This window comes from Anopheles stephensi, chromosome 3 (genome assembly GCF_013141755.1).
Source record: "Anopheles stephensi strain Indian chromosome 3, UCI_ANSTEP_V1.0, whole genome shotgun sequence".
Classification (NCBI taxonomy): Eukaryota; Metazoa; Arthropoda; class Insecta; order Diptera; family Culicidae; genus Anopheles; species Anopheles stephensi.
The window spans coordinates 77,318,061-77,330,552 of NC_050203.1; the positions used below are offsets into that span (position 1 = coordinate 77,318,061).

General features: G+C 43.4%; 1 protein-coding gene across 2 annotated transcripts in view; it reads right to left on the reverse strand.

The window, feature by feature from the left end:
- The window catches only part of LOC118510542 (P protein), a 58,511-nt gene that overhangs the window by 41,312 nt on the left and 4,707 nt on the right, over window positions 1-12,492 (reverse strand). Inside the window, exons 2-3 of one of the 2 annotated variants that reach the window (XM_036052503.1) lie at window positions 9,855-10,794; window positions 8,579-9,489 (exon numbers count right to left, since the gene is read on the reverse strand). In XM_036052503.1, the coding sequence (XP_035908396.1) occupies window positions 8,579-8,679 (101 nt within the window). In that variant the 5' untranslated portion in view covers window positions 8,680-9,489; window positions 9,855-10,794. Of the gene's footprint in view, window positions 1-8,578; window positions 9,493-9,854; window positions 10,795-12,492 lie in introns of both variants that reach the window. The other variant, XM_036052502.1, reaches the window with a different exon arrangement.

Sequence of the window (12,492 nt, forward strand, 5' to 3'; positions counted from 1 at the left end):
TATGACAAATGATGGAAATCGATTTTCTGTTTGCAATCTTATCACACTGCGCGGACACGCTCCACTGCGATGCACAGCACTGATAATGAGAGCGTTATGATAGAGTTAAATGTTCCACACACATCAGCAACACTGCACGCTTCGCCATGATCGAGAAGGAAACGATAAAGGAAAACATAAAAATCAAACCGACCACGGACACTCCACGGACACGATGCACTGTCCCCGGCATCGGTCAAAGTGAGATTAAATTCAATCGTGCTGATTGTTTGTAAACAATAATGGCTGTTAAATTGAACGGCATTCGGGAGGCAAAGGCATAACGCAGCACAGAAACCCCGATAGCCGTCATCCAGACGACGCCACCAGCGTCGGACATCAACACTCGGCGATCCTTCTCTCTTGTTCCTACGCCACGCTTCATTCTGCCCGGTTTGATTAATCATTCCGGGAAACTCCGACCACAGCCAGTGGCGACCGGTCGTAACTTCTGTCCCCGGGGACGGGCGCGGACCAATGTCCTGTGTCACGGATCGGCAGCTTCCATTTCGTGTTTGAGTATGGCAAGAAAACGAAAGTACACACACACACACTCGCCATTCGCCGACATCTTTCACCCATTAAAATGGCTTATTTAAATGAAGCGACAGACCGTACGGGACAGCTTTCGCTACGCATCACCCCGCAGGCACGTGGTTGTCTTTATCGCAGAATAGCTACGACAAAAAAAAAACACCAGACACGAGCAGCACAAACACGCCCGAAGGCTTGCTTCTCCGTTCCTTCGCTGATGAATATGTTTGCACCCGAAGATGGAGTGCGTAACGACCACTTAAAAGTTGATGGAAATGTGGTTGTCTTTGGCTCGTAAATATTTAACATGGTTGTTTCGAAACAGACACGGTGGAGAAATTATGTGGCTCACCAACAAAATGGCAGTGGTTCGAAGGGAGAGGAAAAAGCTTCTGCTTGACAGTTCTCAGAATAAAAGAGCTTCGGTGGAGCAGCCTGGTGGATTGTTGTTACCTTAAATGTGCCTAATTTAATCGGTAAACTTTTGCTAACGCAGAGGTTTATTAAAATAACCTACAAAATCAAATGGAAGTTGATTTTATTTGTGTGAGAGTAGAAATTAACATAATGGTCAAAGGTTTGAGAGCATTCATCACGATTGAAAATAAGGTTCATTTTGTGGAGTGTCGGATCGAAGGAGGCATAATTTGGAAGATTTGTTATACGTTGATCATTACAGGTAAAATGAACTGTTATATGAGCGTTCATTACAATTGAGAAGATTTTTTTCTATTAAAGATTACTCATTGTCGAAAATCTGTTATACGTTAGTAATTATACGAAATTCAACTGTTATACAAACGTTTCTGATAATTTAAAGCAACTTAAAAAAAAATCTCTAGTTTGAAAACCTTTTGGAAATGAATGATTATTCGAAATATAACTTTTATACTATACGTGATCAAATCCTTCGAACGATTAAACTTTGAATATTTTCAAATACAAACAGAACTCAACCAATAAATACAACCTCTTGAAAGTTTAATAAGCTAAGATGGAACGGAATGGAACGGACAAAGCGTTCATGGATTTCAATTGCACTCCAAAGGCACATCCAAAAGATTGAGCTTTTCAATTTCTACAGCACTTTGTACCTTTATTTTCCCAACCCCATCTACTGCCACAAATGGTTTTGTGTAAATCCAACACGCTAATGTTAGGTTCGTGAAAAGCATGGCAAAGCAGTTGCTCCTTTCCTGGCAACACACACATTCATACGAGTGTGCGTGCCCGGAATTCTAACTACCTGATGATACGCCAACGGGCTGAAAATAAGAGTGCTCAATTTGGTGTACATTGCATCGCCGCTTTTCGTTCTATCTGATTTTCCTTGCCCTGCTCTCCATAATTAAAGCACTGCGTGTACGGGTTCTGCTTCACAGTTTTCACGAATTTCCCACCAGGTGGTTCGATTGGCCACTAATTACGATGACCAGTGGGCAGGTTTTGGCAGGGCAGAGTGGGGGCGGGGGGTAGCAATTCTGGCCCGAGGTTCGTGACAACATGCATCGTAATACTAATTTCAGCAGCTGCATTATTGATTCAGCTTTTCCCTCCATTATCCGGTGAAAGCGAAAAGAGCTTCAAAACTGGCATGAAGAGTCAACGAAGCGATGGTCGATGAAATTTTAATACAAAACCAGGAATAAAATGAACCGCTGAAGGTCATACAGTGAGGTGTCGCCCTTTTTTTCGTTTGTTGTTGTCCTTGGTCCTTCGGCAGGGTCGGATAAACATTAATTGACATGCTTTTCTTTTCGCCGCACCGTGACCGTGCATGGGAGCATAGCACCGCACATATGGGGTCGCAGTGTGGCTAACAAACGAGTGTAATTTACATAAAATGTGTTAAGGAGCGTGCTCCATGTTGGGGGGGGGGGGGGGGGGCATTTCGTTGCTGGAAGAAGCAATAATCGATGGGGAAGGTCAGCAACCGCAGATTCATTTGAATGTTTATTACTGTGGTTGGGTTCTTCCATGAAGCCACTTGACAACACATTACATTTTACGCCTCTAAACATAAAATATTTATAGAAAGATTTATTTAACCAATTTCAACTTATTTTATACACAACCTTCTCTTCCTTTTTTTATCTCGTTCGAACGATCTTCGCCTACCTTCAAAATGTCAACCTCTCGAACTTCAAGCTGCGTCCGCTGCATTAGCATTACACGGGTGGCATTTTCCCAGCTTTTATACCCACTTTTACTGCCGTCTCAATGTCTCGGCTCGGTGCTATTGATCGGCGCCCGGATGAGTCAGCAGGCAGGCGAACGGCAAACCACCCGTAACCGTAACACGGTGTACGATGCAGCAACACAAATCTTGAGATCATCGGTTGAGAACCTAACCTTGCCCGGGTGCCATTTGACAATGGTACACGCGTGTTGATTGTTTTTGCCACCGTGTGTGAGCTTTTGCCATTTTTTTTTTGCTTTGCCCCGTGCAGGTTTCTATCCTTCGACCAAGATCATGATCAGCCCGAAACGAGCTTTAAAACGCATTCTTATTTGTAGCGCAAAATGGAGTCTTCCCTTTGGAAGGTGAAGGTAGAGCGAAACGGGCGCGCTAGTCTACCGTATTTCCGTTGCGCTTCTCGAAGACGCACGACACGCTCGTGAACTTGAACAATTAGAATCGTTGTATGGGAAGGTCTGACCCGTTTCTGCAGGTGCATCACGATTTGTGTTGTAGATGGAGCGGGAGATTAATCGTTTCTACGTTAGTTAGAAGCTGACAGAGACAGAGACAGAGAGAGTGCGAGAGATGTTCTTGACCTGGACTGATATCATATGCAAAGTAAGTGGTTGTAATAATTGTTGTGCAGTAGTCTGCAATGTTTCCTTATATTTCTTAAACGTAGTTCTGCAGTCCGGTATTAAGTAACGTTGGTAACTGTAAAACGAGAGCAGATGTGTTATACACGGGTGTTCCACTTATGATCTATCTTTATTATATGTACCTTGACATTGTAACAGGTTGAAAGTGCTTACTTATACTAAACGGCTAGTTCAGTTCTTGCTATAACAAGTTGCATGCTCTTCTGAACTGTGCATTGCATACTTTAAAGCGCCTGCACAAGCTTTAACGACTTTTCGAAATATTTTTTTTTCTTTTCGATTTAGTAAATAAGTATGATTTTTTTTACAAGTAATATATAATTTAAAACTAAACCCTTCCTCTTTTTTCTGCTCTTGCCACCAGCATATGCCATTCCATTCAAAGTTTCACATTTTATGAAGCTCTCTACTGCCCATTTCGCTCATCAATCACAGCGTCCCACGTGACGCTAACCGCTGCACTGGTATATAAAAATAAATGCACACATAAAAGGGCAGCGCAAGCGTTCACGTTTACCCCATCGCCACCACGTGAGCCGGAACATGTTCAAACACCCGCTGCGGTACGGTGCGAAGGATACGCCTCGCAAAGGCGAAAAGGATTACAGACAGCTCAGGTAGGCTGACCAACGGGCTGCACATGGTAGGGAAGGGCCACAGTACACGTCGGTTGCGGCTTACTAACGCATGCGCTTGCAGTTTCCATGCGCGAAAGCGCAGCCAGAAGAGAAAAGAAAAACCTCGTTAGTAGCGCATCATACAAAGTGTCACCAGGTCAGGTCATAATGTATTTTCCTTTGCCATCAGCAACTTTCCAAAAGGAATACGCAAAGGTTCACCCCGGTACGGTGGTTACCTTTTTTTTCCTAACTACGGTTGGTATTTATTGACAGTTTTTGCTTTCTTTTTTGTCATCACCGTACGCTGCCGAGTCTTTCATAAGTTTTCTCAGTTTTCTGGAATATTGCGCGCTTTAAAGGTTGTGCCTTTGAAGCAGTCCTGACCTTCACGGTGTGCTGGAAATGGAATGTTTCACGTGCAAAGTGTGTCAAATCAATGTTTAGTACATTACATAAATTGCTGCTCTAGGTTTTCACCATCCTTTTTGAGTCCCGTCGAGCTGTTCTTCAGGCAAAGCAAGGTGGAAGAACTTTTAATGAGTGCTTCACAGATGCTAGAATAATTAAATCTTGCACGAACTGATACTTTCCTGGCGGGGAGCAACAGTTTCGCTAAAGAAAAGTTTTTTTCCTATCGTTAATGAACGGAATAAAAATTATTGCTCCCTTGCTGAGTCGTTAATGCAGCGAAGAAAAATAATTAGCAATAATTTAGCAGCTTAATCATCGCTTAAACTCGCCTTACGGAACTTTCCCAAAATGCAGATAACGCGAAACTTCTCGAACAGCTTATTTAAATACATTCCAGTATCAGCCCATTAAACGTTAAAGATCTCCCTATTTAACTTGCTTCCACAGGAAAGGTGACAAAAAATGACTTTACAAAGAATTAAATTAATAGCTTGTTCGAAACATCATTCCTTTTTCCAATTTCTGGCTCGGAAAACGCTTAGCAAACAAATGCTTCATTCAATCCAGAAACGCATTTAAAACGTGGAAAAGGGAAATTATGAAGGGCTTCGGCGCCACCATCATCACTCATCATCTCGTCCAACGATGCTGTGCAAATTGGTGTAAATGTTAATCCGTAGCACGCGTTCCCGAATGTCAAGGTCACGACTTCGTCTAGCACCTAGTCCCCGTCCAAGGACAGCCAATGTGAAGCAATTGCCGTTCATTCTTAGAACAAGCTTTTCGCTTCTGTTCGTTGGCTTTCATCCAAAATACAGTAAAGAAAAAAAAACCTTCAGGAAAGAAGTCCGATGAGCACGTGTACTTACTGATAGCTGGATGTCTTTATTGTCCAACCAAGCTCCAACGAACAAACAAGGCGCTGGAAACTTTGTAATTGTTTTCTTCCCAGTGAAGATCATAGAATGCTTGCCGATCGATAATAAAATCATTAGAACTGCTCTCTGTTTAGAAACATTCCAGTGGCGTATTCTTCCGAATGACGGAACATCGCTTCCCAGTATGGGGTCCTTGTGTTTTCCCACTGTTTTTCTCTACTTGATGCGTCTGTTGATGATATCTCTTACAGTCGAAGTAAAAACGATACTTCTCCTGTACTTCAGAGCCATCCAATCCTAAACCGTACCGCACCTGACAGAATAAAACGTTAAACCATCAAGTGCGCTCCAAAAAACGAAGACGACGAGTCATTTTCTTACGCCACTCAACGCGTCCTGGAATCGGTAAAAGGGAAGTGAGTCAGATGCCATTGCTCTTGCACGGAAGATGATTCCGAACGAGAACGGTAACATTAGCTACGGTGGTAGCACAGACGCGCAGAGTCCTTTCTTCCAGGGAGACACAATGTCGGCAACCTTTCGGAAGCTGGTAAGGCAAATTGGGAAAATTCGTTGCCAGGATATCGTTGCTCTTCAGTTCAATCACCCCTTGTTCAATGGGGCATGTAGTTGGGGTGGGTTTTTGTTTTTTCTCTACGCCACTCTGCCAGGGCGTATCTGTGCGATTGAGCTTTCTAAATTTTCCCCCAAAAACATCTGGTAACTTCTCCGATACCCGCACAAAATCAAAACTAAACTAGAGAGAGCGAGAAAAAAACGACACTCTCACCTTACCAAGAATGGGGATAAGTTTTCGTTAATGGTTTCCCAGTGACCTTTAGCAAGTAATAGCTCCATCCCTGCTGGCCTGGGTAAAATTGGAAAAGTGCTGGAGTTTCGCAATTAGCTCACCTTGCGCTTCACAAGCTCAAAATCGGATCCAATTTTCCCACAAACAACGGTACGAATAATTTACAGCACGCCCACCACCGGCCCCATTTTATGAGTCGATTGACGTACCCGGTTCGAGGATGGTGTCCTCACCCACTTCACAAAAGGTTAAATCGTCATTGAACTTTCGCTTTTTCACCGTGTACGACGTCGGGCTGTCTGGTACCTCGGTTTCCTAATCCAGTTCAATTTACCCGCGTGTGTCCGCGCGGGATGACGCGGCTGGTGGTGATTGTTTGTTGTTTGTTTGTGAAACTTTACGGTACGACAGAACTCGTTTAATGTGCGAGATGTCGCTTAATACGCTTTAATTAGTGCCTGTTGGCCCGCTTAGGGAACAGGTCAGGGATGTTGTGAAATTAAGGGCAAACCGATGTGGAACGGCAGATCCACGGTTGTTGCTTCAAAATGCTGCACGATAATTTGGCGTTGTGTATAACAGTTATAACAAGCAATACGGCCAGGCCGTTCTTTATGAATAACAAAAACAGTTATAACAGTTTTCTAGTAAGTGTTATACGGTGTGCTATAGTACATTAACCAAACGAATTTATTTCTTAAAAAATTCTAAGCACAGTTGAAAAAAGAGTTATTTTTTAAGGAACATAAAAATGGCCAAGCCAAGAAACATGGCCAGTATGTCCGAGAATCCGATGATACGCCCAATCGATCATGCTAAACCATAAACTGTAATACGCTTATTATTATACGAAGGACCAAACAGCTACAAGAGGAAGAAAAAAGGGGACTCGAAAACGAATTTCCATGAAGCTTCGCTTCTCGGAAGGATCTCTGAAAAAGTCTTTAAATCAACACAAAAACACATCTCGTTTTACTCTCTCAAAGGTACGTTAAAGGTGCACAACACCGTTATTACTGGTATGAAATTAAATTTCATTTGCCACATCTGTCCAATGTCGATTTAATCCTCTGAGGCTTTCCTAGAAATAATGTGTTGGTGATAAATCTCATACTAGAGTCATCAAATTACCATTCTAGAACCACAGAGTTAATTAGTACGGTTTGAGAATGGAGTTTTGTACAGATTTAAAAAAAAAATTTACTTAAAGTATACAAGTCCAGGAGTTTAAGAATCATTCCTGGTTATAGAGGAAATGCGTGGTTGAGATTTGATACCCTGTCTTAACGAATCTTAATCTTAGTCAAAAACTGTTATAACATCATAAAAAGAGACTAGAACTATCCAGAACACCGTACATCATCATAGAGCATCTAAATCCTAAATAGCAGCATGGACCTTACATTGTTGCCCACCATCGCTACTATCCCCGTGATGATTCACCAACAGGTGATTCATCATCATTCCGGGCGAACATTTCAACGCCTCTCGAAGGCAAAACCTAACCGAACACTGGACGTTCACACATCTAGCACGCACCCTTCACATTGACCTCTTGACCTCATCCGGGCGAATCGTCCCCCGGACGAATGCATACGTGCAGCCAACAAGCCGCGAAAATCAATTAATCATCATAATCATTCACCCGTGGCCGCTGAGCTATGAGTGGAACGGAACGCGTGATGATTACCCAAGGCACGCTGCACACCGTGTCCAGAACTTTGGTGTGCGCTCTCCTTCCCTACGGACGTTCCAGACAAACACACACACAGCCACAGCCAAAGTGATCATCATTTACCGTCAATCAACAACGGTCAACGAGATCCAACCGAGCACCAGAGGTTCCCATTTAGATCCATCATCATAGCCGCGACATCTTACGCGTCTTCCAGCGGCCGATCAAAGTGACTGGCGGCCGCTGGTTGTTTTTGATCAGGTGATGGATGTGGACCATCGCGATATAAAATCAATTAGCGCGAGCTGCACACGCGAGATCGCGAGCACGGACGATCTTTTGCGAGACCATGCGTCTCCATCAGCTTCATCAGCGTGACGCAGCGGCGTACGGTTGCGGAAATTTATGTGACATTCCTGTTCGGAATTCTTTATGCATTTATCGCATTGGGTCTAGAGTTGAAGAATCACGTCTATTTTGGGGAGTGCTGATGAATAGTTTGTTTATAGTTTACAGTTGATGATCATTAAAATGTCCTCCTTATAATTGGACCTGATTTTCCAATACTGTTCCCCCAAAAACTAAGCAATACTACTAAACACATAACAAATACGATATATTTGGTTAAAGACAGAGAGTTGTTAAACATACACAGAGAAGAAAAAAAAACGTAGACAAACAACACATAGACAAACACATACAACATCAGCACGAGGTGGAGGGACCAAGGACTTATTAGAAGGTAAAAGAAACGCTAAATTCAACTCACGGTTCCACTTCCTGGCTGTGGAGCGAATCGTCCGATTCCGGCACCAGACCAATGCGTCCGTACGCGCTGGTCGACGTTGGTGGTCTCAGATTTTTCGGCATTTCCGGGCCCTTCTTTTTGCCTCTGTCCGCCAACGTGTTTCCGTAGCTTCGTGCGCTTACCGAGGGACGTACCGAGTTTGCCAATCCCTCCTCACCGCTTTTTTGCTCGCGAAATGTCCGTCTGGTGTGGAGTTGTCGGAGGGGGAAGATTTCTTTTCACCTACTATTCCCAGAGCCAATTCGAAGGGGGTTTTGTGGCTAGACCTGAGAGTACGGGATTACGTATGTAGCTCCAACTTTCCCAATGCCTCTGGAGGTTTATCTGACTTAACTATGGGCTCAGTGAGAAGCTTCCAGACAGGGTGTTTATATCTATAGATTTGTTGTCCTATTGTTTCAATAATTTATCCAAAAACGCTACACGGATAACCAATCCAATATGGATCACTCACGTCCAGAACTTTGACTGGACTCCGTCTCTCTAACGTCTCTCTTTGGTGTTGAAGGCAATCGTGGGTTTTGTGGGCTTTTATGTTGTCTTCAGGATGGACGACACGGTTTCTAACGGGACTCGGTTCTGTGGACAGTCTTGCAGGGTGCAGGTGGCTATGAATTGGTTACTACTATGAGAACGAGTTCGTCGCGCTGATGACACTCGTCGGTGGTTTGGGTGAAGAGTTTTGGAGGTGCTCGTTTTTGCAAAATCTAATGCAAAAGCAACGTGCGAATGATGATAAATATACGTGTTATGCTTGCCAATTATTGGTTATGCGAGCTGATCTTGGCATAAGAACGAGGTTTTGGTTTTTGGGGCAACTACCGGCTTTACTATGCGCCCGGTATGCTACTAATGATGATGGTGATGCTGTACTGCTGTAAAAGAAAAATTTTTGAAGAAAAAAAACGGTACTTTAATGAGATTGGTCCAGATTAAGCAGTTAATCGATTTTTAAATGAGATATTGGTTTACTAATTCTACTAATTTTACTAAATCACTTTGGCTAGAGCTACTAAGAGATGTCTTGAAATCTTATTGCTATCTATTTATTACTTTAAGCTACAGCTACTAAGCTCTACATACTAAGTCGCCTGTACTTAACCTCTTCAAACGTCACGCGAAGGGATGGAGTTAGCAAAAATGCAAAAACTTTTGGTACGTTTTAAAAAAAAATCCTTTTTCAATAAAACTTGCATTCATTGCACCGCTTCTAAAACCGTAACCAGAAGAAACTTACTTTGAAGCACATTTTCAGCCGTCATTGCTTTACTGGCGTTTTCCGGCTGCCGCTGATCATTTTGTCCACCGGTAGGACTGATTCTGTTTATGTTTCCCACTGTGATAAATGTGGAAGCGCGCCCTTACACAAACACTAATGCACTTGGGGACATGGATATCGGGGGCTACGACGCACCACACGCGCACTCACTTGCACTAAAGCTCGATCGGTAACATTCAACCACTCAACACGGGCAGTATAAACGCGCACTAACGAACCGAACTTAAGTAATATCACAAACGATTGGGGTTTCTTTTTCGATTTTGTTTACACAGGTTTCACTAAACTGCACAAATAATTGTTGGATCGGATGTGGGACCCGCACAATAGAACACAATCACACCATCAAGGGCGAGAGCACTTGTCCCGTTGTCGACGGTTTACCATGTGCTTTCTATCTACAAACCCTTCAACTGCTCCAACATGGCGGTTGGATAGCTTTCTCCTATTGCCTTCTTATACACTTGTAAGCAATATTTTTATTCGATAGCTGTACACACTTATTAATTAACGAATCATTCTTCCACTGGGAATGAGCACACGGGACTTTCCTCGAAACAACACACACACTCACACTTTTTGTGGAAAACTGACCGATCCTCCCGGTACGCCGTTCGATGGAAAACTAATCACGGCGAGCCGTACTTGCAGGAACGGTTGCCTTTTCACTTCACCGGTTGGGATGTGTTGGTAGCGTCCCGAGGCGAGATTGGAGCAAAACCTACACGATCAGCATGGTACGTTGCGTGACGGTTACTGGGTCCGTGGGTTCATTTAACTGAAGATCGATGATCGCTATGCTGTGCCTGTGGTGTGCGTGTGCATCGATCAGCTCGTCTTGCTCTCACACTCTCGCCTTCTCTCTCTCTCGCTCTCGTTGAAGACGATGACAAGGATTCTGGAAACGAAAATAAAGCAGACAATCAGGAGCAGCAAAAAATTAGTTCTACGATTAATAATAATCACATTTGAGCGTTTCGAACTTGGCTGTGCAGCACGGTGGTGGTCCCAAACACAGCACCCAATTTTGTCTTATCGTCTTGACTAGACAAAAAAACCATTCAAAATAGTCAAGAACCAACAAGCCTTTCTAGAGCGTAACACATTGCTGCAAACGAGGCACTAAATCTTACACAAATTACAGAACGCCCGATTTGGGCGCTTGGATGACAACTTGATAAGCCGTGACGCTGGGCAATTGACCCTGAAAGCATCCGGTGCTAAGCATCCCGAGACAGCACGAATATAGAGCAGTATGGACGACAATAAATCACTGCTACCGTTTTATTATAGTTTTCTCTTCAGTCTTGAAGATCGAATCGCGCCATATATATAAAACAATACTAAAGGCAGTGATAAAACAGTCCGAATCAACCTAATTTTATACTAAAAAGCAAATTACGAGCTTCCCCTATTATTTTCATAAACAATTCCTCTTCCAAACAAAGACTCTCGCTATTTTAAAACAATCCGCCAATAAATTTTGAGCCCTATGCATCAACAAACTTAACCAATAAACCCATATTCCCAGCGTTTCGCTTCGCATTATTCACCACCGTAAACCAAGAATAGCATCCACACACTGAAAACGCAATCCACGTCATCACGTGTCATAAATTCACGAAATATTAGCACCCGGCCCGATCTTTCCGGGGGCAAGGTGGACTACGTGTGCCGTATGTGTGGTAGTGCAATAGGAGAAAACCTTTGACATCGGGTCAAGATTGCGGCCGGCTAGGCCGCAGAAGCCGCACACTGTCTGGACTAGATCCAACGTAGACGAGGGCACAACACACTAGAATAAAATTAGACAATCCTCGCTGCCGGTGGGGTTCGGTGATGTCTCAGACATCTTCTCGTCAAAATAGATCACAACCGGCTCGGCCGGTCGGTAAGTTCATACAGTAGCAGAGCACACTAGTTTTCGGGTGTGTTTTTTTCACACTGATGACGCACATAGGTGATAGGGGCTCACTAAGAGCTAATAGTGAATAACGCGGGAACATTGATTCCGAAATGAAGCTGTTTGTGGGAAAATTTATTCACCTAATGCAAGTAATCCGTACCATACAACCACCGACCTTAACCCATCGATCGAGCAGCTATATTTGGATCATCGATCGATTCCGTTCCAAATCTTCCCCGGCAACGCACTGTTTTTGGAGCACCGGTCCTGGCTAATGCCTTGATTTTTCTTACCATTATTACGAATAAACATCGTTTGCAATGCCAATTAAGATCGTTCGAAGGGAAAAAAATCAATAAAATCAAACCACACCGTTTACAGGCTATTTTAAATAGCAAGCAGCAAGCGATTGTGGTCTAAAGCGTGCGTGGTGCTCTCATCAATAAAATCTGAAAGCGAGAAGTTTTCATCCGCACGTTTAGCTAGTAGCTTTTTTCCTCATCCATCCGATCATCCTATCACACAAAGAACCCGTTTTTCGGTACGCTAGCTTACGTCAGTAAGCAGCAGCAGCGAAATGACAAAGGATAATCAAGGACTCCAAACAAATATTCCAACTCCGGCTGTGAGGGATAAACTTTCCTTGCAATCTTTTGCTGAACTTCTGTCCCTTTACATACGTGCTGGTAT